Raw genomic sequence first — 27,614 nt, 5'->3', positions numbered from 1 at the left:
TAGCGATACGGTTTTGTGGAAGAGGCTTCTTCACCTTCCTCTTCGAAACAATTGAGGACCGAAATCTAATTTTCAGGAATGGACCATACTTCATGGACACCAGAGGTCTGTATCTCAATCGCTGGACCCCGGACTTCGACCCAGAAATGGACGTCCCCAACGCAGTCCCCGTTTGGGTTCGTCTTCCGCATCTGCCGCTTCACTGCTGGGCAGACGAATCAGTTAGAGCAATCGGAAACGCAATAGGAAAGTATGTGGACAGATCGGAACCAAAAGAAAACATGCATGCATGTGCTAGGATCTGTGTTGAAGTGGACTTGGGAAAAGGGCTACCAGAAGCAGTCAAACTCAGAGTGGATCAGTGGACGCATATTCAACAGGTGGACTACGAGCAACTCCCCTTCAAATGTAAGGTATGTCATGAATATGGTCATTTCGCAAATAGGTGCTCTAAAGCTAGATCAGAAACTAACGCCAACCCTGAATCCCAAGAGGAAGAATGGGAAGTTGTCAGGAAAAAAAAGAAATCAAACCCTCCCCCAGAACCAGAGGCACCCCTCTCTGAAACCCCTCCCCCCCCCTCTGTCCCCGCAAGCATAGACCAATCCATCCCCTCATCCTCCAACCCTTTTGAAACCCTAGCCTCAGAGGAACCCTCATCTCCCCCTCCATCCCCCAAGTGCATCAGAACCCCCCCCTCCTCCCCACCTCAGGCTTCCCCTCCTCACACAGTGGAAAGGATCATAACAAGAAACAAAACAAAGGAAAACATTGTAGCCACGGATCCCCCAAGGAAAGCTGGAAGAAAGTCAAACAAGGAGATAAGAGATGAGAATGCAGCAAAAGAGATGACCACAGGAACTCAACAACCAATAGATACATATCTGGACAAGAACAGGGGAATCGGCGAGAAGGCGAAGGAGAAAAGCGGGAACCACAACAAAACAGGTAAATGATGATTTTGGTCTCTTGGAACTGTAGGGGGATGGGCTCCTCCCTTAAGACAAACGCAGTCCGAGATCTAATTAAATCAGAACAACCAGACTTCCTCCTACTCCAGGAGACCAAAATCAGCGACCAAGAATTTCAACACAGCATTTCAAAAAACAGAAGGTATGAAGGAATAGCCACGAGCGCCTTAGGAGCTTCAGGAGGCATAGGAGTATTATGGAAAAAAAGCAACTGGACTCTCATCAGTAATATCCAAAGCAGATGGTGGATCAGAATCGACATGCAAAGCACAGACCAGAAGGAGGAACTCACAATCTACAATGTGTATGCACCTCCCCACTTCAGAGACAAGGCCGAATGTTGGGATTCTCTGAAAGCAGACATAGAGACCTCACAAGGGGAGAAAATTTTCCTTGGAGGAGACTTGAATCTAATTAGGAACGCAGAGGAAAAACTAGGAGGGAAGTATTTCACAGACCCACTCAGAGACAAATTGGAGGAAATCATCCAAGCTCACAAATTCATAGATATCCCTCCACAAAATGGGCGATATACGTGGTCAAATAAGAGGACAGGAAGGAGTAATATTAAAGAGAGACTTGATAGAATTCTTGTTCAAGAAAGTGCTGCAATCAACTTTCAAAGGATCCACAGCTCAATCATACAGGGATACACTTCGGACCACAAGCCTGTGGCACTGCACTTAGAAAAAGAGGAGGACCTGGGGCCGCTTCCCTTCAAATATAACAAGGTCTGGGATGCCAATGAGGATTTCAAATCCCTGGTGAAAGAAACATGGAGGACTAAGATAATAGGATCTCCTCATTTTGTATGGGAATCAAAAATTAAACAACTAAGGATGGCCATAAAAAAATGGGCGAGAAACTATGCTAATGAGGAAAGGAGGGTTAAAAACGAGCTGCAACGAAATCTGGAGAAATGGAACCAGGATAAGGAGACAATACAAGAAACGGAGGAGGATCAAAGAATAGAAGGTGAGCTAAACAAAGCTTTATACAACCAGCATCGAAATGAAGAGGAAGAGTTAAGGCAAAAGTCCAGATGCCTCTGGCTCAACTCGGGGGACAAAAATACATCGTTCTTTCATAACTGTCTCAAGGTCCGAAGAGCTGGAAATAATATAGGCAAGATAACCTTCAATGAGAAAGAGATCACAGATCGAGAGGAAATAAAGGACGCTGCCTCAAATCATTTCCAAACGCTGCTCTCAGCTGATCCGCAATATGAAGATATCCCAGATTTCATCAACATCATCGAAAAGAAGGTTACAGAAGCTCAGAATTGCGATTTGGACAAAGAGATATCCACAGAAGAGGTGGAATGGTCCATTAACAGCATGCCCCTCGACAAAGCCCCAGGGCCGGACGGTTTCACGGTAAGTTTCTATAAAACTCATTGGGAAATCATAAAAAAAGATTTTCTCAGAATGGTGAGAAACTTCCACAAAAAAAACAAATTGGGCAGCAGCGTTAAATCCTCGTTTCTTGCCCTCATCCCTAAAGAGCCAAGCCCTCAATCCTTTGATAGGTTTAGACCTATCTCTCTATGCAATGTCTCGTATAAAATAATCTCAAAGATTCTGGCAAACAGGCTGAAACAACTCCTACCCTCAATTATTTCGGACAACCAAGGTGGATTCCTCCCAAAGAGACACATTACTGATAATGTAATTTTGATACAAGAGGCAATACACAGCAGTATAGCTAGAAAGGAGAAAGGCATGATTATAAAGCTGGACATGGCCAGCGCATTTGATAGGGTAAACCACTCATTTTTGGAGAATGTGCTTGCAAAATTTGGGGTCTCAAGGCTCTTCATCAACAAGGTCATGGCATGTGTCTCTCAGAATTGGACAGCCCCGCTAATCAATGGGAGGCCTTGCAGGGCTTTTAAAAGCACTAGAGGATTGAGGCAGGGCTGCCCTCTCTCCCCCTTCCTCTATATTATCATGGCGGAAACCTTAAGCCTACACCTGGAAAACAAAAGAAGGCTAAAGGAAATAACGGGAGTGGACATAATAAGAGGAGCTAAAGGGATCAACCATTCCCTATTTGCAGACGACACGCTGCTAATAGGTGGAGCCTCTAGCCTTATGGCAAGGAGATTCAAGGCCATCCTGGACCTCTTCCTACAAGCCTCAGGGGGTAAATTAAATAACAACAAATGCAAGATATACACATGGAATGTCCCAAGATATATAACTCAAAGAATCTCTCTGATACTAGAAATCCCAGCCCAATCGAGCTGGTCATACTTCATGTACTTAGGACTTCCGCTTGCAAGAGAGTCAATCAAAAGTGAAGTATGGGTCAAACTAGTTGAGAAGATGAGAGGGAAGCTTCAAGGTTGGGGGATGCACTGGCTCAATCTGGCGGGTAGAACTATCCTAATTAAATCCATCCTATCTGCCCTCCCTATCTACCAATTCGCCATAACGCTTGCCCCCTCAAGCATCCACAAGCATTTGGAGTTGATCCTCAGAAGCTTCCTTTGGAAGGGAGGAAAGCAAGAAACGAAGAAATTCAGCCTTGTAAAATGGGAAAAAGTCATCCTTCCCATTGAAAAAGGAGGCTTGGGAATTAGAGTCCCTAGACTTGCAAACTTGGCAATGGGATTTAAGTTAATATGGAGAATTTTAACTGAAAAGGGCACCTGGTGGGCAGAGGTCCTCAAAAGGAAGTACCTGAATGGAAGCAACAGCAATATACTCTCAGACACAATCATAGAAAGGCATTGCACCCCGGTCTGGAAGCTGATAAAGAAAACTCTGCCTCTCCTCAAGTCTCACATCTCCAAAGTCCCAGGCAACGGGAAACAAACCAGCATATGGAGAGATAGAATAATGGGCCAGGAAGCCAAGGAAAAGCTCCTCCACCTGAGGCCGTTGCAACAGTGGATGCTGGACAAAAATCTCACAAACCTCTTTGACATCTCAAATTGGGACCAGGACAGATGGAAAGGATGGCAAATCAGTCAACTACCGGATGGTTTAAAGGAACTTTGGACTAATCTCAAACTCTTAATGGCAGGAGCAGCGCCTTCAAGCAGAGAAAAAGAGGACAGCTACATATGGGATCCTAATGGTGGCAATTATTTGGTCAAGGAAGGCTATAAAGCACTCCAAAACCAAGCAATCTTAAACAATTGGCAATATCATAAGAATGTCTAGAAAATCGAGAGCCTACCGAAGATCAAATTCTTCAATTGGACCTTGCTCCATGGCAAGCTCCTCACAGCAGAAAACTTGAGAAAAAAGGGGATCCAGGGGCCCTCAATCTGCTTTATGTGCAAGAAAGAGGAAGAAAGTCTTAACCATCTATTCATAGAGTGCCCTATTGCCTCGTCCTGCTGGAGGCTCATAACCAGCCCTCTCGAGATTGGGGAACTACCAAATCAAATCCCTCTTCTTCAGAAAGGCTGGGGAAGACTTTTCCCTTTCGCAAACAAAAACATGTCCCTAGCCAAGAGACTCTGGTCCAGCATACCTTCCAACCTCTGCTGGCAGTTATGGCTAGCCAGAAACTCCAGCATTTTCAAAGATAAGAAGCCTAGTGTCCAAAGTATTTTGGCTAAAACTATTGCGCTCACAACTGAAACAATCGAAGCAAATGGGATCCAACATGCAGACCCTGACTACACAGTAGAGCAGGTGAAGGATTGGGTACAAAAATTCAATTATAAGGTAATTCCAAAACGCAAGCTAATCACAGGATCTGCACAGAAGGAATGGAAGATTAGAGGTACAAAAGAGGAAGTAAACAATTGGATACAAAGGCAAAAGCTGCACACGCTCCACTTTGATGGGGCTTCTAAAAACAACCCAGGCATAGCTGGAGCAGGGGGAGTAATAAGGGACCCCCAAGGGAGAGCGATGGCCACTTATGAATGGAGCTTGGGGAATTTGTCAAACAACAAAGCAGAGGCTTATAGCCTCCTTCTGGGGGTCTCCATTGCATGGAAGATGGGCATTCACGACCTTCTCGTGTTGGGGGACTCAGCCATCCTTATAGCAGCCATGAACACAGGGAACAACTTCAATCAATGCGCACTGAACAGAATAAAGGAAAGAATTCTGGAACAAGTCAGGGGTATGAGCAAGGTGACATATAAACACGTCCTCAGAATACACAACACGACAGCAGATGAGTTGGCCAACAAGGCCATAAGAAGACCCACGGGCCAGGTGAGGGAGAACGAAGAAATCTATGTGCACGATATCCCTTAGTCATTTCTTGTCCCTCATGTCTCTGACCACAGGTCACCTCAGGCATCCAACTAGAGATATACGATCAGGGCAACAACGATTCTCTACTCTCATAATCTCTCTCGACTGCCACAACTGGATAATCAGGACGGGGAATCGGTCTAAGGATCCGAGCAGTGATGCAATCCAAAGGGGCTCCTCAAGACACACAACAGGATTTGACAGAAGACGGGACCGCACCCATGCCTGCGGCAGATTTCAAGGACTGAGAAATATCATCACAAATCCTTTCTCGACAGACACGATCAGATCCTCTTCTCTCAAGCACGAGTGGGAGAAAGCCCGCCTCAGCCTTTATAATCTCAGTAGGCACACCAAGGTCCTCACATTTCTTCATAACCTCAGAGACATACAGAGAGCTCTTTCAAACCGGTGGAAGGGCCAAGGCGGTCTCCTTCACAGCAGCAAGGCCAGCATTGAGGATCAAAGCTCCGAGACCCTCTCAGCGGACAACATCCGTCGGCAGTCCTCAGCACAGTGTAGCAGCAGTCATCATCAGCGACACTTCTCTTCGAAGGGAGACACAATCGGCCTCTCTCTGCGCAGGGTATACTCTCCTTCTTTTAGCTGTGGTTTTTATAAAACTAACTATCGAGATTGTTTTCCAAACAGTGTCCACATCCAGCATCAGCGCACGCAACTACACTCTGCCTCAGGCAATCAGTCCAGCCATATAATCGGCAAGCTGCCCAACTCACCAGCATTTGACAAAGCAGACATTGCTCTTAGCAAGATGGCTGATCAGAATAACCAGCAAGCTAATCAGCAGCAACCAAGGAACCCAATGGACAACATCTTCAATAATAGAGATTGTCACATGTGCAAGGCTCACGTGGTTATGATAAACGCCCTGAAGAAACAGGTGCAAGAACTAACTGAAGACTTTCATGCGGACAGAAACTCCAAAAGAAAGAAGTTGGAGAAGAGGAAAAAAGACATTGAAGACCTCAAGGATCGCTGCATTCACATGGAAGCAGTAATAGATCATCTCCGCACCTTAACAGAAAGTCAGCAAGGAGAAGCTTCAACAAGAGTGAGCAGGAGGGAACCCCTCCCAGATGACTCGGTTACCCAACACTCTCCCTAATCCTCATGCACTGCAGATATAGCTGGATAGGAGGATCTTTTGTAAGGAATTATAGCCGTTTATGTTCAGTTTTAAGTGTAGTTAAGAGGAGTCTAGAGAACTACGGGTCTGCGAACCCAATTTTGAATATCATCTCTCGGAACTCCCTCCGTCTTGTAATAGAGATTTGAATCACAAGTTTTATAATATACAAGTAGACGATGTTGTTAAAAAAAAAAATTCTTCACTAAGCTTGATCTTCGCTCAGGTTACCACCAAATTCGCATGAACGAAGTTGACATTCCAAAGACTGCTTTCCGAACTCATGAAGGCCATTATGGGTTCCTGGTCATTCCATTCGGTCTTTGTAATGCCCCATCCACTTTTCAAAGCCTTATGAACCACCTGCTCAAACCATATCTCAGAAAATTTGTCCTTGTTTTCTTTGATGACATCCTCATCTACAATCGCACTTGGGCCGCACACCTTCAGCATGTAGATCTGCCCTTGCAACTGCTCCGTGAGCATAAATTATTTGTCAAGATGTCCAAGTGTTATTTTGTCATGGAAGAAGTTGAGTATTTGGGCCACATTGTGGGGCGTGAAGGTGTCAGGGTGGACCCCAAAAAGATCTAGGCAATGCAGGATTGGCCTCAACCTAATACCTTGAAGAGCCTGAGAGGATTTTTGGGTCTCACAAGCTACTATCATAAATTTTTCCGCAATTATGGTCGCATTGTGAGGCCTCTCACTCAACTCCTCAAGAAAAATTCATTCCTCTGGAATGATGAGGCACAACAGGACTTTAAAGCTCTCAAAAATGCCATGTGCTCCACCCCAGTCTTAGCACTACTTGAATTCACCAAATCTTTTGTCATTGAATGTGATGCTTTGGGTACAGGTATTGGGGCGGCCTTAATGTAGGAAGTTCAACCCTTGGCCTTCACAAGCCAACAACTAAGTGGGAAGAATTTGGGAAAATCTACCTATGAGAAGGAGATGATGGCCATCTTACATGCAGTAGATACCTGGCGACCATACTTATTGGGGCGACATTTCCAAATCCGCACAAACCATCAAAGCCTTAAATATTTTTTGGAGCAACGTCTATCCTCACCACAACAAAATAAGTGGCTCGCCAAAATGTTGGGATATGATTATGAGATAATTTACAAGAAAGGGCGCAAAAATATTGTCGCAGATGCATTATCCTGCCAATTTGAGGATGAAATTACCTTGCTCACAATTTCCCTGCCCATTCCAGAATGGATTGAAGAGGTTCACAAGGAATGGTTTTCACATCCCTGGCTCTCCCAACTCATTACTCAATTGCAGGCGGATCCAAATTCCACAGAGGTCTACTCGTGGCAGGATGATATTCTTCGCTACAAGGACAGAGTCGTAATACCACCAACATCCACCCTTAAAAGCCGCATTTTGGCAAAATTGCACTCATCTCCCATTGTAGGATATTCAGGCTTTCAGAAGATGTATGCTCGCACTCGAAGATCATATTTTTGGACAGGCATGAAAAAGGACATTCTTACTTTTGTAGCTGAATGCGACATCTGTTAGCACCACAAAGGAGAAATAGTCAAAGCATCAGGCACATTACAGCCATTGCCCATCCCAACATCAATATGGATGGAGGTTTCTATGGATTTCATTACGAGTCTTCGAAAGTTAGGAAACAAGTCAGTCAACATGGTGGTTGTGGACAAACTTTCTAAGTATGCTCATTTTTGCTCCCTACCCCACCCTTTTATACCGACTTTGGTCGCTCAATCTTTCATGGATCAGATCTTCAAATTGCATGGCAAGCCCACTTCCATTGTGTCTGATCGTGACCCGATCTTCACCAGTAACTTTTGGCAGGAACTCTTTCGGCTACAAGGTACCCTACTACAACTCAGTACTTCCTATCATCCACAAATTGATGGTCAAACTAAAGCAGTCAACAAATGTCTAGAAACCTACCTTAGGTGTTTCACTTCACAAAAGCAACATCTATGGGTACAGTGGTTACCTCTAGCTGAATGGTGGTATAACACCAACTATCATGCCACCACCAAAATGACTCCATATGAAGCAATTTATGGTCAACTCCCTCCTTCCCCTACTTCTTATATCAAGGGGTGCTCGAAGGTACAAGCAGTGGATCAACTCCTACAGAACCACACAACCACGCTGGCCCATCCTTGAGAGAATCTTCATCAAGCTCAAAACCACATGAAGCAACAAGTAGATCAACATCGCTCAGAATGCCAATTTCAAGAAGGGGATCAGGTATTTTTGAGGCTGCAACCATATAAGCAAACATCACTCAAAGACAAGGGTTGTCAGAAACTATCTCCAAAATTCTATGGACCGTATCAAGTACTTCAGCGCATTGGAGAAGTTGCCTACAAGCTAGCTTTGCCACCCACTGCAAAAATCCATCCAGTTTTCCATGTCTCATGCCTCAAGAAAGTGATTGGGAACAATTGCAAAATTCAAACTAGTCTACTTGAACTGGATGAAGAAGGGTCAACCTGGCTCCAACCTGGACAGGTCCTGGACACACGAGAATGGCACCTGCGTGGCCACATGATCAAGGAAGTCCTCATCAAGTGGAAAGACACCTCTCTGGAAGATGCAACCTGGGAACTAGCCACTATTCTTCAACAGTTTCCGCAGCTTCAGCCTTGAGGACAAGGCTATTCTTATGGGGGAGGGCATGTTAGGGTCCCACCCTAACCCCCTTATTTATGTAATAGGATCGAGTCATAGTTATAGTTAAGTAAAGAGTCAATAAAGCCCATATTAATAATTTTAAGTGGTTAACCCGCATTTAATGACGGGACCACAGTTAGTTGTAGATGGGCCATGGTATTAGATAGATGGTATTAATAAGAACCATGGTATTTCCCCATGGTTTTGCATGTATGAATCCTATATGAAGGATAGATACTCCCTTCGAGGAGCATCGTGTCTTATTTTGTAATCGAGCTCAAATCTATTGGAGGTTGCCCCCTCGAAGATGCAAGTGAACTTTTCTTTCTGAAGAATAAAATACTTGATGTTATTGCGTTGTTCTAAGTTTTGGGTATATTTCTTCGCATATTTGGTATTCTGGTATCGTCTTGCAGGTGAAGAGCATAACATTTTACATCCATGTCAACAAGAGATTTTTTCCCAAAATTGTTCAAGGAAGAAACAAAAGAAAAGGCAACCAAACTATTCACAAAAACAATGCAACATTTTAGCTTTTGATTCTTAAGAAGTTTAAAAAGAGTTACATATTGAAAAATTATCATTCATAAACAAAGGCATATCCATACAAATGATGTACTCTTCGAATGGCTTCCCATGCAATTCAAAATGTGGATTCCAAATTGAAATATCTTCAAAATGTCTGAACAACTATATGCCTTATAGCAATCATAAAACTTTCAATAACTTAGTTAAAGTAGAAACATTCAACAATTCCCCCTTATGTGCAAGGATGAGATATCCAATTTGAAAAAATAATAAAATAAATAAATAAATAAAAAATTAATACCCCTTTTAATGGTGACTATATTTATGAAATAATTTGAACAAAAAAACTAGGAATAAAATGAATAATTGGGAAATCTTGGAAAGCTTCATTTACAAGGCTTAGAGTAAAAATTCTTAGTGCACATAACTTGTAGAATGGACTACCCATTCTTCAAATAACAAGTAATCAATTAATTGAATACAAGCTAAATCCTTAACCACTTTCTTAGATGTCATTTATCTACTCAACATCATTAGAATATTTGTCCACATATTGTTTGATATAGTCATGGAGGGATCCCACCATCATCTCTTTGTTTACCCTCACTACAAAACATTCTTCTTCCAGTTCATGAAGATAATTGAATTGTTTTTAATTTTTGAGCTATGCTCCATTTCTTATAGCATAAAATTAGTGAGTCACCATTTAATGTCTTCTCTAGCCACTTGATCAAAATTGTAAAACTCAAAACCCAAAGATACCTTTAATTTTGGTGTGTTCCTCCCTACATGTGTAATGTGTTGATAAACCAAGTGTAATGAAGTTTAATACCTAGTTTCTTTTCTTGATAATTACTTGTGAATATTATATGTCATTTTATTACTTCTTATATCTTCTTCATTAAGTAGTTATACAAATGTTCAATCTTTCATGAAAATATAGAGATCACAATGAGATAAGAGACACCAAAAATTAGGTTGATAGCCAGGGAAAAACCCAACAATCCTTCTCTTATAGAATCATAAAAAAATTAGAGATATCCAAGACTAGTACCAAGACCAAACTTCCACCAAGATACCAAGTCCAACCCTCCTCCAGGTCACCTCCAAAGTCAAAGTGAACATTAGTCAAACTACTCCAAATTTGGTCAAAGTTTTGAAATTCAAATTTGCAACAAGGGGCCGAATTTCGACCTATAGTAACTTCAAAATTGTTGGCCTATTCACACGTGCAACCTACAATAGATCAAAAATTCAGTCAATAAGGAATATTCTTCAATGCTTTGACTTTATTTCTCTCTCATTTGGTTCAACTTCCTCTCTCCTTCGCTTGGTTCATAAAATTCTTCTTGTGATGATTTGTGAATGTGCTCTAAGTAAGTCAAAGTGTCTCTTATATATAACTATCTAGGAAGGTCGATAGTCACTCTGGAGGGCCAGGATGACTTGTCCAAGGAGGGCCGACTTGGTCACCTTGTGGACTAATGAATTAAAAATAAAATTCAAATTCCTTTTCTTTTAAATTTCCAAATGGGACATGACTCAAATAATTCTTATTTTGACTCATAATAAATTCTTTTCGACTCTAAGCATTAAGAACATGCTTTAAATAAATATAATAATATAATAAATACATCAATAATAAATTTACATTGTGAAGACTGAAACTAGTTATAACTTCAACACTCCCTCTTAACTGAGGTATTCAAAATGACTCAACAAAATGATCTCAATTTGAAATATTCATATAAGAAAGGATCTATTTTGATAAGATTCATTATAAACACCATCATGACCAACATTGTCAAATTACTAAGGCCTTGACAAATAAGCTCTATCTCCCCACTAGATCAGAGCACAATGCTAGGGGGCATTTAATAGGACACCACACAACCCCCTCTCTGAGGCACATACTCCACCTAGGTTCACCAAAGTATATCCTCCACAAGACCATTTCCTAATCCATTGTCACAATAATTGACACAAGAAAAGGTTGGTCCTCCAAACCATTCTTACATTTGATCAATGTTTTTGACTTACAACTGTTAGTCTTGGTCATGGTACATGTCTCACCAATGTCGGTCCATGACGCTTATCCAATCTACCATTATCCTTAGACTTACGGTTGTTATTCTTGGCCATAGTACATGACACATGGAGAACAAAGTGTCCATCCTCACTCCCTCTCAATATGGGAGGAGATATCCACAAGCCCAAGCTTGTCTAAAAAATGCTCATGCTTTCCCTTAGGAAGGGACTTCATTAAAACATCAACTACCTGTTCTTCAATGGAGATATATTGTAGCTTCTTGGCTCCATCATGCATCATGTCACGAATCATAATGTGCTTCAGCCTTTTAGATTCTCCAAAAATATTCATAAATATTTGATCAATACAAAGTATTGTGGTCGAATCCAACATGTCATTAAACATTTATGGAGCCAAACTTCTTTACAATGAATTTTACAAGCTTTCATATCTTCTTCCTTCATAGTGTAATAGAATCTTGCTTCATGCTTTATCAAGAAACCACACCACATACAAACTAGAACCAACCATCAATAGTATCTTTATTTATCATCAGGATTTCCAACCTGATTGGCGTGTCATTGAATAAAATATATCAGGGAACCAATCAACTACCAATATAATGGATGGATCAAAACTCTCCAACTACTGTGAAATGGTGTTTCCATAGGTCTATAATTGGTTATCCTATCTTATATAGGATAATGGTCACAAGATTATCTTAGTTTTCTATCAAACCTCCAGTAGTATCATATCCATTCAAGTATGCCAAATTATGCTTTCAACTCCCTTTAAAGATAATATCTCTAACTCACATGTTCTTCTTGAATCATTAAACTAATTCCAAAGTATGAAGTCTTATTTGATCATGTGACTCATTTTACGTGTCTTTCAAGAATCAGGAGTAACCTTTCCAATTGAGGCAAGTGACTTATAATGAACTTCTTTCTTTTACTAGAACATCCTTTTCAAGACTTGCTTCCATGCTGCCATTTAATGCCAATTGTTGACTTCTTTAATGCATACTTCAATCTGCCTACTCCTCCTGTAGAATATGGATTTCTATGTCCTTCCAATTATTCCATATATTTTTCAAAGTATATTCATATAAGAAAAGTTAGCTTCCTGAAATACTCTGCACTAGCCATTGTAGTATCACAGGTTCATTCTTTGATGTCCAAGGTTAAATTTTCTTCACTAATTTTGAAGTGAATGTTAACCCTTTTTGGATGGGAGAATCTCTATTATGCCACAAGTTAGATATTGTCTTTCATTGATAGACTTCTTGTCTACTCTTCCATTTTCAAAGTCTTAACTGCCATCATGTTAGCTTCCTTACTTCCTAGAGGAAAATGTTAGCTTCATTTGGATCTGCATGATGAAATACGAGTCTTTTTGCATTATGTGGGAACATCTTTGGTCTTATTCTTATGCACCTGTATGTTTCTTCTATAGTTTTGTTATGGATTCTATGTAGACAATGGTCAAGGAGGCTTCTCTTCATAAGAACTTTTGAACATACTTCAATGAATTGATTCTTTCTTTTAGCTACTTCATTATAGATGACTATGAGCTCCCTCTTAAATTCAATCTCCTTGAAAAAAAAACTTATAATCCAAGAATCCCAATAATATTCTATGCTATCCCCCTTAGATCATATAATTATCTTTCCATCAATAAATACTATTCTATCTGCCATTTTTCTAAACAAGAAATAGAAATCAAACTTGACTACAAACCTGGTACAAAAGTAGATTGTAGAGCTATGTACACTTGCCATATTCTTCATTATTGTTAATAGTAGAGATCCTTGTTGTCTTCGACCTTGGGTTTCTTTGAAGCTTCTTCATATTTAGCTGTTAATGCTTCATGTCTTTCCTTCCTCTTATTATTCTTAGTGTTCTTGGGACAATCTCTATTGAAATTTCCATATTCATTACAACCATAACATTGAACTTTGTACATATATTTATTTCTATGGGACTTGCTACCATTATTTTTTTGTTGAGATATAAACTTTCAAAACTTCTTTCTTGATCTAGTTGCAAAATCTTGTGAGTCTTGATTATTAGGTCGAGTATAGTTTTTAGCCTTCAGTATTGATTCCTATAGAACACATGAAGCCCATAATTCTTCAAATGTTAGAGTTTCCTTTCTAGCATAGATGCCTCCTACAAAACCATCCCAAGCTGGAGGTAAAGCATTGATTACAAAAGTGATCAATTCAGAGTCAGATATAGTTTCACCAAGCCCTTGAAGTTGATCTTTGATTTTTGATATCTTCATAAAGTATGAAGCCACATTCTCTTCTTTTGACATCCTTGTTCCATAAAGTTGATTCCTTAGAGATATCTTTTGACTGATTGTGTTGATGGAGTATAATTTTACCAATGTATCATAGACTTCCTTGGATGTAGACAAATATGAAACAAAAGAAATGAGATGGTCTTTGATGGACTCAAAGAGAATCCTTTGAGCTCTAATTTCTCCCTTATTGTATTTGGCCACTTCTTAAGCATTTTTTTTATCTGGTAGAGGAACATTGCCTTCAACAAATTGCATGACTTCATTTTCTTTAAGGACTAGATAAATCATCTTCTTCCAGGCTTTGAAGTTGGATGCTCCATCAAGCTTGTTTCCTTCCTTGTAGATAGATGCCATTTGATTGGGAGTATTAGACATATAGAATAGATGAGTACTTATTTTAGAGAGATAAAGAGTTGCTACAAGAGTGTCTTCAAGTATGCCAACAAGTTGTGATCTTCAAGCTTCCTTCCTTCACCTTAGCTTTGATTCCATGTTGAGAAACCAAGTATAATGAATTTTAACAACTAGTTTCTCTTCGTAGTAATTACTTGTGAACATTAGATGTATTTTTATTACTTCTTATGTCTTCTTCATCAAGCAATTATAAACATGTTCATTCTTTCAAGAAAATATAGAGATCACAATGAGACAAGAGACACTAAAAATTAGGCTGGTAGCCAAGGAAAAACCCAACAATCCTTCTCTTACAGAATCATATCAAAATGAGAGATATCCATGACCAATAACATAACCAAGTTCCCACCAAGATACCAAGTCCAACCCTCCTCCAAGTCACCTCCAAATTCAAAGTCAACATTGGTCAAACTACTCCAAATTTGGTCAAAGTTTTGAAATTCTGACCTGCAACAAGGGGCCAAATTTCGGCCTACAATAACTTTAGAAATTACAGCCTATTTACATGTGCGAGCTATAGTAGATCAGAAATTCGGTCAAAAAGGAATATTCTTCTATGATTTGACCTACTTTCTCTCTCCTTTGACTTGGATTCCTCTGTCCTTCACTTGGTTCGGAAAATGCTTCTTGTGATGATTTGTGAATGTGCTCTAAGTCGAGCTATCTCTTATATATAATTGTCCAAGAGGTTCAAATAGGTATCACTTTGGAAGGCCATGCTGACTTGTCGAAGGAGGGCCGACTTGGTCATATTGTGGACTAATGACTCAAAAATAAAATTTAAATTCCTTTTTCTTACAAATGTCCAAATGAGACATGGCTCAAATAATTTTTCTTTTGACTCATATTTTTTTTTTACTCTAAGCATGAAGAACATGCTTTGAAAAATAATAATAAATATAATAATACATAAATAATAAATTTACATTATGAAGACCGAACCTAGTTACAACTTCACATAATGATAGGTTAAAGCACCCAGTAGAGTAAAATAATGGTAGTAATTGAATGTAAGGTGGAACATGTGCACTATGTTTGCTAATATTAAATAATACTTACTTGGTAGATAGTTTGAAATAGGTGTAATGTGGTGTCATTAAAGGAAGTCAACTAGGTAGTTATCATTTTCTTATGATTAGGATTATTTAGTTCGATATAAATAAGGATCAAATCCTCCTTATGGAGCATGTATTAAAGTATATTGTCTTGGAGCTTAGTTTGTTAGGAGGTTCCCTCCTTGTAGCTAAATCAACACCATTAGTCAAAGGATTTTGGGAGCTTTGATTGGGTATCTTATATGATATACTTCCGATCAATAATCAACTTGCTATAGATCCTACAAATTTCCACTTACAAACCCTAGTAGGACTAAAGAATGAAAATATTAAGAAACATGTAATGGGGGGGTAAAATGGAAATGCTAAGAACCATGGTAATATTCACACAAAATTACAACAAGTTATGGAGGTTCAAGAAATTTTGCAAGAAATGGAGAGCCTTATCATGGGAAAGATATATACTTTCATTAGAGGAGGGTATACATGAGACATCAATGCTTGGTGTGATTTAGAGGAGGCTTTTGATGGCTTTTCTATGGACAATAACCATCTTCATTTTCCCTTTTGATGACTTTACTCCACCAGACATAGAGAACATCATTGGGGGATGTCAAAAGAAAGCTATGCCTACCAATTTTTAGCTCGCATCCTTTCTAAAGGTAGTGCTCAAAATCCATAATCAACCTTTTGAAACTACGTGGATGATCTATATGACATGGATGGTTATATTTATTTGGATCCACATGGTCGTGGTGTGCATTTCAAGCATAGTGCTAAGAAATTCATCGTATTTAGGTGTCTTTAGTGGCAAGTCAACATGAGCACCTCAACATGGGACTTGGATTTAAGGATGAGTCTATTGCACTACTTCATTGTTGAGGTCAAGAATTGTACATGAGATCTTGGTTTCCTAGAATAATTTAGTATTGTAGTTAGCACAAGCATACACAAGACCCTAGTTTTGTTGTACATTCACACTACAAGCATTGAAGGAAATGATTATAGAAATTTCCCACTGTAGATCAACATATTATGCAATATACTAAAGCAAAATTCAAGGTCTACTTCTACAACAAACTTGCGGAAGATTAATCGAATATGAGAAAAGATCAAATAGAACAAATATAACTGAGAATGAGAAATCAATCACACATGAACACAGAAGAATAACCCGGGGAAAGCCTCAGCCTAAAACCCCAATCTCTGTATTATCATACAAGTGGAAATATGTTCAAGTTACAAAAAGAATCAGCTCTCAACCTATCCTGCTCTCTCTGCAATCAAAACAATACAGCTCACAGACTGAGTAGACACAAGATGTTCCTTTTCTCAACCCTCCAAGCCTCCTATTTCCTTGTGCAGTTTTTCTTGGGGTCCAATGATGCCACCTGTGTGATTGGCCTCATCACACACTCACTAAACTGAAGAAGTAACTGCGTAATCTCCAAGGAATGAATTCCTTCTGCATGCAAGAGATATTCAAAATGGAATATTCATGCAACTGATTGTACACTGTCCCTCCATCTGATCTCAACTGGGTCTCTGTTTGAACTGACATGCATGAGTTATTTATGAGAGAATATTCAGTTATCTGAAGTGCAGCAGTTACATGCATGCATGCATTAACTGACTGAACTCACAATTAATTCAATAAATTGTTTGAATTAATCTAACTAGACTTGACTCAATTAACTGAGCCAACTAATTATAAGTCATCCTTATCTCTTTAACTGATGGATAAATTCCTCAATCAATGGAGAAACTGTTACATGTCCTCACATAGACTTCATGTTTGATTTTATACAACTAATTAACTCATGGTGAGTTAATTAATTATTTTACAAACAACTGCTAAGATCAAATTCGAATTTTTACTTCTCTATTTTAGTTCAGGGACTAACTAAAACAGGAAGGTATCCTGAAATGCTATTTATAGCAGTGCTAAATTTAGCACTTCTATATTTAGCATTTCTTGTTGCTATTTTCAACACTCCTTCTCAACAAGAAAGGGATTATCAGTAACCCCAATCCTGTCTTTGTGGAAATCGAACTTGCATTTTGGCAATGCCTTCATCAAAATATCTGCATCCTGTTCCTCGGTCGAAACATACAACAACAACATGATCCTCTTGACCACACAGCCTCGAAGATGGTGATACTAGATATCAATGTGCTTGGACCTGTCATGAAAAACTGGATTCTCAGAGAGTTTGATACAACTCTGATTATCGTAGTAGATAACAGTTGGATCCATCCTATGACCAAACAATCCCACTAAAATCTTCTGCGTCCAAATGGCCTCACATGCAGCCTGACTAGTAGCCATGTATTCAACCATCTGCTGAGCTAAGTGCAACTGACCTCTGTTTCCTGCTATACTAGGAAACTGCAGCTAAACCAAGGTTGAAGATTCCTCTAGAATTGCTCTTTCGATCTGATGGACTCCCTGCCTAATCCGCATTTGTGAAGCCCTAAAGCTTCACTCCCCCTGTCTGTCTAAACCACAATCCGAACTGAGATGTGCCTCTGAGGTATCTCAGCACATGCTTCGCTGCCTTCCAAAACATCTTGGTAGGTTGAACCATAGCTTGACTTAGCTGGTTCACCGCAAAGCATAAGTCGGGTCATGTGTTCACTAGATACATAAGTGAAGCCACCAGTTGCCAATAAATAGAAGTAGCTACTACCTCACCTGAAGTAGCATCCTCCTTCCTCCAGTTCCCAGCTAGAGGAGTCTGCATGGGCTTGCACTTCTCCATGTGAAAGCGCCTGAGTATCTCATTGGCATACTTACCTTGAGACACAAATACTTCACCATCTTTTTGCCACACCTCCATGCCTAGAAAGTAGTGCATAAGACATATGTCTTTCATTTTGAACTCTCTTGCAAGGTCCTCCTTGCAAGACTGGATTAACTGATCATCAACTGTCAAAATCAGATCATTGACATAAAGAACAATGATCAATGGCTTACCTTCTACCATGATGTGGTAAAGTTTTGCATCTGCTTCACTCTTGGTGAAGCCCAACCCAGTGAAATAACTGTCGACCATGGTGTACCAAGCACAGGGTGCTTGTTTCAGCCCATACAAATCCCTCTTGATTCGACACCAATGCGACTCACGATCGAAGGTCTCAAAACCCTCTGGCTTCTAAATGTACACCTCCTCCTCAATCTTCCCATTGAGGAATGTTGTTTTCATGTCCATTTGATGGATCTTCCAACCCATCTGAGCTGATAGTGCTAACATCAATATGATAGATGAGTACCTTTCTACGGGAGCAAAGGTCTCATCATAGTCGATCCCCTCGACTTGTGAGAAACCATGGGCAACAAACCTTGCCTTATGTTTCTGAACACTGCCATCAGCTGCCTGTTTTACCTTGTAAAGCCATCTGGAACTCACCACTGACTTGCCCTGAGGTCTTGGGACAACATCCCACACATTGTTCTAAATGATAGAGTCGTACTCCTCTACGATTGCATCAACCTAGACTGGTTGCTGCACTTCCTCTTTGAATGAAGAAGGTTTGGTATCTACACACTCCCCAACCAGGGCCATGTACCCAGTGTACCACTCGGGCGACCTCCTCTGTCTATGCTGAGAATATGGCTATCCCACATTCTCCCGCGCATCCAGCATCAACCTGTCAGCTTCCCTTGAGCGTTTCTGCCCATCTCTGGAAGTCTCAGCATGAGTGGATGTATCCACTCCCAGATCCTCTACATGTGGCTGCTCCGCATCAATCTGAGGCTCCTCCTCCTTAGGAACTAAAAGTTCCTCCTCTGCATGCAACTTGAGCTCCCTCTCAAGTGATAATCACATGGCTTTCTTCTCGTCAAACTTCAGATCCCTACGTACCACTATCCTCTGACTAGTAGGCAGGTACACCTGATAGTTGTGGGGTGTATCCGTGTACCCCACAAGTATTCCCAACTCAGCTGTTGGATCTAGCTTCTTCCGGGCATCTTTGGTCACATGATAGTAAATTGATGATCCAAAGATTTGGAAGTGACTCACATCTGGTCGCTTCCCGAAAAAGGCCTCCATAGGTGTCTTCATTCCCAGTATATGGTGCAGGCTTCTATTCTACAAGTATACTTATGTATTGCATCCCTCAGCCCACAAAAGCAGTGGTAGGCTTTGGTCATGCAACATCGCTCGAGCTACTCCCACAATCGATCTATTCTTCCTTTCGGCCACCCCATTCTTCTGTGTGTTATGGGGTGCTGTCAACTCCTGTTTAATTCCTTCTGCAGCACAGAAGTGCTTAAACTATTGGGAGACATACTCTCCACCATTGTCGCTACGCAAGGCTTTTATTTTCTTTCCAGATTCTTTCTCTGCCAAGGCTTTAAACTCAAAAAACCTCAAGAAGGTCTGATCCTTCTTTTGCATAAAGTAGATCCAGCATCTACGAGAAAAATCATCAATAAAAATAACATAGTACCTTTTTTAGCGGTGGAGGCTGTAGAGAATGGTCCACAAACATTTGAGTGAACTCGCTCCAGGATTGCTCTAGCTCTACTGTCTCGATCCGGAAAGGAAGATTTCGCATACTTACCCAAGGTACAACCTTTGCATGTATTCATCTGCTCCATTTTTCCCTTAGGTAGCTCGGTATAAATCTCCTGCATGATCTTCAAGGCTCCATGGTTCAAGTGGCCCAATCTTCTATGCCATAGCTCACCAACATCTTGGCTCTACACCATCTCAACTTTGGAACTCAATGCAGCACAGTCGTCTACCTCCAGCTTGTAGAGATTCTTTACTCGAATCCCGATTCGCTTTGTCTATCTAGCACCAATATGCCTCAGGAATACCTTTCCTTTACTAAAGACTACATCATAGCCTTTATCTTCTAGCATAGCGATAGACACAATATTCTTCTTCAAACCTGGTACATACTTTACATCAGTCAGGGTGAGAGGAGCTCCATGCTCCCTCTAAAACACAATCGTACCTTCACCTGAAACATGGTACTTTCCATCATCGCCCATATCGATCCACATCTAAAGATCCTTCTTCTCCAAGGTACTGAAAAGATTCTTGTCACCTAACATGTGGAAAGAAGCTCCACTGTCCAGGTACCACACACATCCCACCATGGATGAAACCATGCATGTGATAAGAGAGAAATCCAACTCAAACTGTGAGGCCAGTGCCTCACCATCAGATCCCTTCAAGGAACCCTTCTTTGATTTCTTCTGTGGACAATTTGTGGCATAATGGCCCACTTCATGACAATGAAAGCATTGCACTTTCGATTTGTCAAACTTCTTCCCACCATGGGAAGAACTCCCTTTCCCCTTCCTCACTTTACTCGCTAAGGCTAGATTTTCCTCATCATCTTGCTTTGATGAGGATCCATCTCTGGTGCCTTATCTCCTCCTACATCAAATCCGACCAAAGTCATTCCCAATCTGACAATTTTTCTCTTCCATTAACCGAGTCTTGGTAGCTATGCCAACTCTTAGGAAGACTGAGGAGTGGAAGACTCACCATGTCATCATCAACTGTCATGATCCCTACATTTCCAAGCTCATCCCTGCAGGTGGTGAACTTGTTCAGATATGCAGAGATCGTGTCGCCGTTTTCACACTTGATTTTCTGAAGCTTCTCTTTCAGTGCCAGCTTCCTCTGATCGCTACTATTCTGATATAGATCTTTCAATGTTTTTGTTATGAAACCAGCTGAAGAAAAGATAGATCAACGCCTTAGAATTCAGCCTCTTCGAGGGGGCAACCTCCTTTACATTACATAAATGAACAATTCTTGGATGATACAAATGACAAAACCTTCTTTCTATATATAGGAGTCTAGGGAGTCACAATATAATCCAGCCGAACTAACAATAATAATATAAAGCCACAAAAATAACAATAGAGGGATTCTATGGGACATAGAAATAACAATATGGGGGTAATAGGGGCACAACAATATAAATAAGGGGTATAACTACAATAGTAATGGGGTAATCACTAGTATTATAGGGACCCAACATGCCCCTCTCCTTCAAAAAAGTGTTGTCCTCAACGCTTGAGTAGTTCTGGATACTTCTGCATAAAATTCTCATCCTCCCATGTGGAATCTTCAGCGGATAAGTTCTTCCACTTGATAAGATACTCTGAAATTGATCGATTTCGTAGCTGTCGAGTTCTTGTTTCTGTGATTGCTTCCGGTTCCAATATAATTTTTCCTTCCTCGTCAAGTTCTGGCAACATTGTTTGAATTGGGAGCTTGTCACCTATAACCTTCTTTAAACATGAAACATGGAAAACTGGGTGCAATCGAGAAGCTGCAAGAAGCTCCAATTTGTATGCCATAGTACCAATCTTTTGCAACACCTTGTATGGACCATAATACTTTGGTGATAATTTATTATCCTTCTTAGCTTGCTTTAGGGACATTTGCTTATATGGTTGTAGCCGTAGGAATACCCAATCACATACATCAAAACTTATTTCACTGCGATGTTGATCTGCCTGTTGTTTCATTCTATTTTGTGCCAACACGAGGTTATCCTTTAAGAGTTGGATGACTTGTTGTTGATGTTCGATGTGATGTTCCACTGCCTAAACCTTAGAATTTTCTCTTAAATATGATGTGATGGATGGTGGTTGATACCCATAAAGTGCCATAAATGGGGTCATTTTTGTTGTTGTATGGAAGGAAGTGTTATACCACCATTCAGCTAGAGGCAACCATTTGACCCATTGTGTCTGTTTATCAGATACAAAGCAACGAAGATATCCTTCCAAAAATTTGTTTACTATCTCAGTTTGCCCATCATATTGAGGATGATAAGATGAGCTATGAGCTAACTGAGTACCAAGACAAGAAAGTAATTCTGTCCAAAAATTTCCAGTGAAAATGGGATCTCTGTCACTTACAATAATCTTTGGGTTTCCATGTAGCTTTTGAACTGTTTCCATAAATGCAGTAGAAACTGTACTGGCTTTAAGTGGATGTGATAATGCACAAAAGTGTACATACTTGGTAAGTCTGTCAACTACCACCATGATGACACTCTTTCCCTCAGACTTGGGTAAACCTGTGATAAAATCCATTGAAACCTCCTCCCAACGTTGGCTTGGAATGGATAAAGGTTGTAATAGACCCGATGTCTTAATTGTTTCAACTTTATTTTGCTGGCAAACCAAACATTCCGCCACAAACTTTTGAATATCTGATTTAAGGCCATCCCAAAAAAATTCCTTCTTAACCCTGTGGTAAGTTTTTAAAAATCCCGAGTGCCCTCCTAAGGGAGAAGTGTGCAATTCCATAAGAATATTTTGTTTTAGCTGGGAATTCTTACAGAGGTATAAGCGATCTTTGTACCATAACGAATCATTTTTCCAGCTAACTGTATCAGAAGTACTGGAATCTTTTTGTAGCTTTCGAATAAGTGCCCACACTTCTTCGTCATTCTTCCATTCCTCCCTTGCTTCGTTTATCCAATCTGGTTGGATAATAGAAATGGCACACAACAATGCTTCCACATCCTCATCCTTTCTTGAGAGTGCATCTGCCACCACATTTTGCTTCCCTTTTTTGTAGATGATTTCAAAGTCATAACCCAACATATTTGTGACCCACTTTTGTTGCTCTTCAGAGGATAATCTTTGTTCTAAAAAGTATTTAAGGCTATCATGATCCGTTTTTACCTTGAAGTGTCTTCCCATTAGGTAGGGTCGCCATTTCTTAAGTGCATGGAGTATTACCAACATTTCCTTCTCATAAATAGCTTTGCTTAAAAACTTTCCCTTGATTGGACGACTTTCAAAAGCAATGGGTCTTTCATCTTGCATTAGAACAGCACCAATTCCATTTCCTGAAGCATCACATTCCACAATAAAGGTTTTTGTGAAGTCCGGTGTATCTAAGACCGGTGCTTGGCACATTGCCTCTTTAAGATGTTCAAAGGCCTTTGTTGCTTCCGGAGTCCATGAAAATGAATCTTTCTTCAATAATGTTGTTAGAGGTGCTGTTATTCTCCCATAATTCTTAACAAACTTGCGATAATACCCTGTCAACCCAAGAAATCCTCGCAGATGCTTTATGGATGTGGGGATTTTCCATCCCTTAATGGCTTTAATTTTGCTAGGGTCTACCTTAACTCCTTCATGAGATACAATATGACCCAAATATTCCACCTCCTGGACTCAAAAGAAACATTTGGATCTTTTTTCATATAATTGTTTCTCCTCCAATAGTTGTAGCACCCTGTCAACATGTTCAACATGATCCTTCCAAGACTTGCTGTAGATTAGTATATCATCAAAAAATACTAACACAAATTTTCTAAGGAATGGTTTGAAAATTGAATTCATAAAACCTTGAAATGTTGAAGGTGCATTGGTAAGGCCAAAAGGCATGACCAAAAATTCATAATGACCCTCATGAGTTCTAAATGCCGTTTTCGGAATGTCTTCAACCTTCATTCTGATTTGATGATATCCCGAACGAAGATCCAACTTGGTGAAGTAAATTGATCCATGCAATTCATCGAGTAATTCATCAATAACAGGAATGAGGAACTTATCTTTAATAGTGAGCTTGTTGAGCTCCCTATAATCTGGACACATGCGCCATGAAACATCCTTCTTGTGCACCAATACTACTGGAGCTGAGAAAGAACTTTGACTCGGTTGAATTATACCAGCCTCTAGCATTTCTGCAACCATACGTTCAATTTCACTTTTTTGGACATAGGGATATCTGTACGGCCTGATGTTTGGAGGAACACTTCCTGGAATCATATGAATAGCATGATCATGATCACGCATAGGTGGGAGACCCTTGGGAGTCTCAAATACCTTGGAATGATTATCCAAGGCTTTTTGGAGATCTGGAGAAATAGATGATTCCAATGTGGAAACATCTAGCGAGCATAATTGTGCAATTACACCTCTTTGCTCCTTTTTTAGAAGCTTTGTCATACCATGAGAGCTGATTATCTTTCCTGGTTTCCCTGCAATACCCCTTAATTCAACTTCCTTTCCTTCTGTAGAAAATTTGATGAAAAGCTCTTGAAAATTAAAAGCTATTGTACCCAAGGATTGTAGCCATTGGACTCCTAGTACAACATCCGCACCTCCCATTGGAATGGAAAGCATTGGGCTAGTCAATACATATTCTCCCATGGATAGCTTGATATTATGGCACTTTCCAGAGCAATTTATTGTTCCTCCATTTGCAATCATCACTGTTACACAGTAATTTGTCACTGTCTCCCTGTCAGTCACCCTGCTGTGTCAGGAATTCACAATAATCAAGTTCATGCCTTTTGAACTGGCCAAAAACCCACTTTTCCAAAGTTTTCCTCATCAGCGCGTCTGTTTTCAAAATATCCGCGATGACTGGCGCTTCATAACAGACTGCGTGCGCTGCCAGCGCGGAAGCACACGACTTTTCCGCGCTGATCGAATTTCATGACCAGCGTAGCCTCTGTTTGTATTTACCCGCACTGACATGGCCCTTTCCATTATGTCTTTGCGACGTCAGCGCGCCAGACCAGTTATGCACCCGCGCTGATCTAGTTTGGGCGAATTTGTTCCAACAGCCAGCCTTCCAGATAACTCCAGACTTGGTTGTTGGCTTTGTGAGTATCGCCTCCCTTCTATGGCATGTCTGTTCGACCCTTTGCAACTACTTCCCTTGAAGATAAGCTCATCCTTCCACCATTCAAGGAGACTCCTTCTCCTATATAAACCTCTACCATTACCATGAGCAGCTAGTTTTGGAATAGCTTGGATTGTGTGGAGCTTATAGTGCTCAGATTGCTGCTACTATAGGTAGTTGGTGTGATAAGTGTGGAAGTGCTTGATAGCTTAGGGAAGGTTGTTTTTGTGTTGCTTGTGTGAGAGAGAGAGTTTCTTGTTTTGGGAGAATCATTTCCAAAGGTGAATGCTTGAGACACTTGCTGACTGGCCCCTCCTGAGAAGGATACCGACGTCAGAACATTTGGTTGTACTCTTCTCTGCTTGATTAATAATAGATGACTACTATTATTGTTCCATTCTCATTTGTCTATGCAATGGTTAAATGTGAATTACATCCTTTCTGACTGATGTATGGTTGCTTTTATTAGATTTCACGCTTGTGTTTGTTTCCTCTTCGTGTGTGCAGGTGTCTATTCGCGGAGATCGCGGAGGATCGTGACCAGCCAGAGCGAAGGAGCGAAGGCGGCATCTCTTCATCAAACGACAGCGCTGGAATCCAAGTAGGTGTTCTTTGCCTACCTTTTAATTGCAATTAGGAACTTGCATAGTAGCATTGACTGATTGTTGCTAGACCCACTCTGGGCTAGTAGGGATCGCCTCTATCCGTAGAGGGGATTTGCCTCTCCAACAATTTGGCGACTCCGCTGGGGAGTTCAGCCTTTTATCTCTTGTGTCCATTCTTGTGTTTGAATTTGATTGTTGTCTCTTTTCAAGATTTGGGGATTGATTCTCTACTTGTAGGCTTCCTGGGTCCATCTGGGAAGTGTCTTAATTGTTAAAGGGTTTCTACCTTTGGTTTGGGAGCTTTTGCTTTGATTCTACTCGTTTTTTTACCCTCAGCGCGGTTTAATTCAAAACAGACGCGCTGACGTCGCATACCTGCTTCTTTGTTTTCCCTGTCATCGCTCTTGTACGACTAATAGTCGCGCTGACCTCGTTTTTGAGACAGCGTGCTTAATCCATGTGCTTCCGCGCTGACGGCGCAAAGTTGCTACAGGCCTTCTCTTGTCAGCGCCGAGTTGCTGAAAGCCACCCGCGCTGATCCTGTAGAGTTCATTTTTGTCCAAATTAGCCTCCTGAACCTGTTTCTTTGACTTTCCCCTCTTCTCTCCACTTGGTCTATGACTTGTTTTTCATTGCCTGAACTCTGAGGTACTTGTTTGCGAAGTCCTGTTCCACAAGGTTTCGTTTTTGCTCATTTTTCGGTTTTGCAAATACCTTCCTCTTTGCTTTTGCCGCTTGGTTTGTATTTCGGCCATCATTTTTACAGTTGCTGGATTGTGTTGAATCTCTAATTGACTGGTTGTAACTCTCATCCTCCGGATGTTTGCTCTTCTTCATTGATTTCGCACTCTAGCCCTAGGGCATCTAGTGGCCGTGTGTGTGTCAAGCCTTCCGTAGGGATCTTGTTCTCTTGTTTGACCAGCCAACTTCAGATTTGTTTTTTACACTTGTTCAGTGATTGTTGAAGTGTTTTTGGTTGTGTTTCCGAGCGGTTTGTGCTTCTTCCTTGTTTGAATTCCTGTTTGTTTTGCCGAGCTTAGATCACATAGCTCGTGCGGAACTTGGTTTTTCCTTTTGATTTGGAGATCTTTTTTGGATGTTTTGGGAACTTTGTGTGCTTTCATTAAGTGATTTGCTTGGTGTTCCTGTTCCTCAAAATTCATTTGGATGCTTTGTGCCATTGAAAGAAAATCAAACTAGTAGCTTTGCTTTCGAGAATTGAAAAGGAAAAGAACATTTCATTGATTCGCATTTTCAAAAGAAAAGTTTCCTTTCCTTGCTTTTAGCTGCATTAGGTTGTTTGATTGCTCGTGTTCATTTTACCTTCTCATAGCTAGAATTCATCGAACAAAATGGTATTCTTTGGCATGTAGTTTGCATCTAGGTAATTGTGAGAGAACACACGATAGGACCTGAAATCGAAACTTAATTCAAGATCAACCATAAAATGAACTGAATTAACCTAAAAACGCATTGGAACTAAACGCAAATATCTAGAGTTCTAGGTTAGAGACGTGTTCCGGCGTCTTTAAACATAGTCACTGTTGTTTCACATTATGGTTGGGTGATTCCTTCTTCTGTGACTTGATAGTGGTCTAACACGGACTGTGCTCCCACGTACCGTCGCGTATATAGGGAGACCCCACTAGGCTTTTATCCTTTATCCATAGGAAGCCGAGTCTGCCGCCTTGCGAACCGTAACACACCGAACACAGCATTCGGGAAGATTGACTGCAGTACGTAAAGTCCTTGGTTCTCATACGATTGCCAAGGTGTATAAGCGGTTTTACGGATTGCCTGGTAAACCTTTTTCCTAGAAGTCTCCAGAGTAGTCACTTTTGATCCTTTTCGGACTCCCTAAATGAAAAGGTGCCTGTGAGCGTCTTGTCACTTCGTGCTCATTAAACATTCGAAGGAGACTGGAGTCATCTTTTCGTCCTTTTCTCGACTCTTGAAACATGAAAAGGTCAAGTTTGGTTCCTGTGTCTTAAAAGTTTATTCGGCCACGATAACATCACCTGGTTAGATCTTGT

General features: G+C 40.6%; 1 protein-coding gene across 1 annotated transcript; it reads left to right on the top strand.

Annotated features, from left to right (window-relative positions):
* Nucleotides 1–4,423: 4,423 nt before the first annotated feature.
* On the top strand, nt 4,424–5,197 carry LOC149188133 (uncharacterized). The gene has a single exon (XM_089409874.1). It carries the CDS (start codon nt 4,424–4,426, stop codon nt 5,195–5,197), a length of 774 nt encoding a protein of 257 aa, XP_089266000.1.
* The last annotated feature ends 22,417 nt before the right edge of the window (nt 5,198–27,614 follow it).

The sequence above is a fragment of the Pinus tabuliformis genome, chromosome 3_1 (genome assembly GCF_031772625.1).
Source record: "Pinus tabuliformis cultivar Carrire ecotype Pingquan chromosome 3_1, CPIR1, whole genome shotgun sequence".
NCBI classification, from domain to species: Eukaryota; Viridiplantae; Streptophyta; class Pinopsida; order Pinales; family Pinaceae; genus Pinus; species Pinus tabuliformis.
This window is presented reverse-complemented; position numbering and strand designations above follow the sequence as displayed.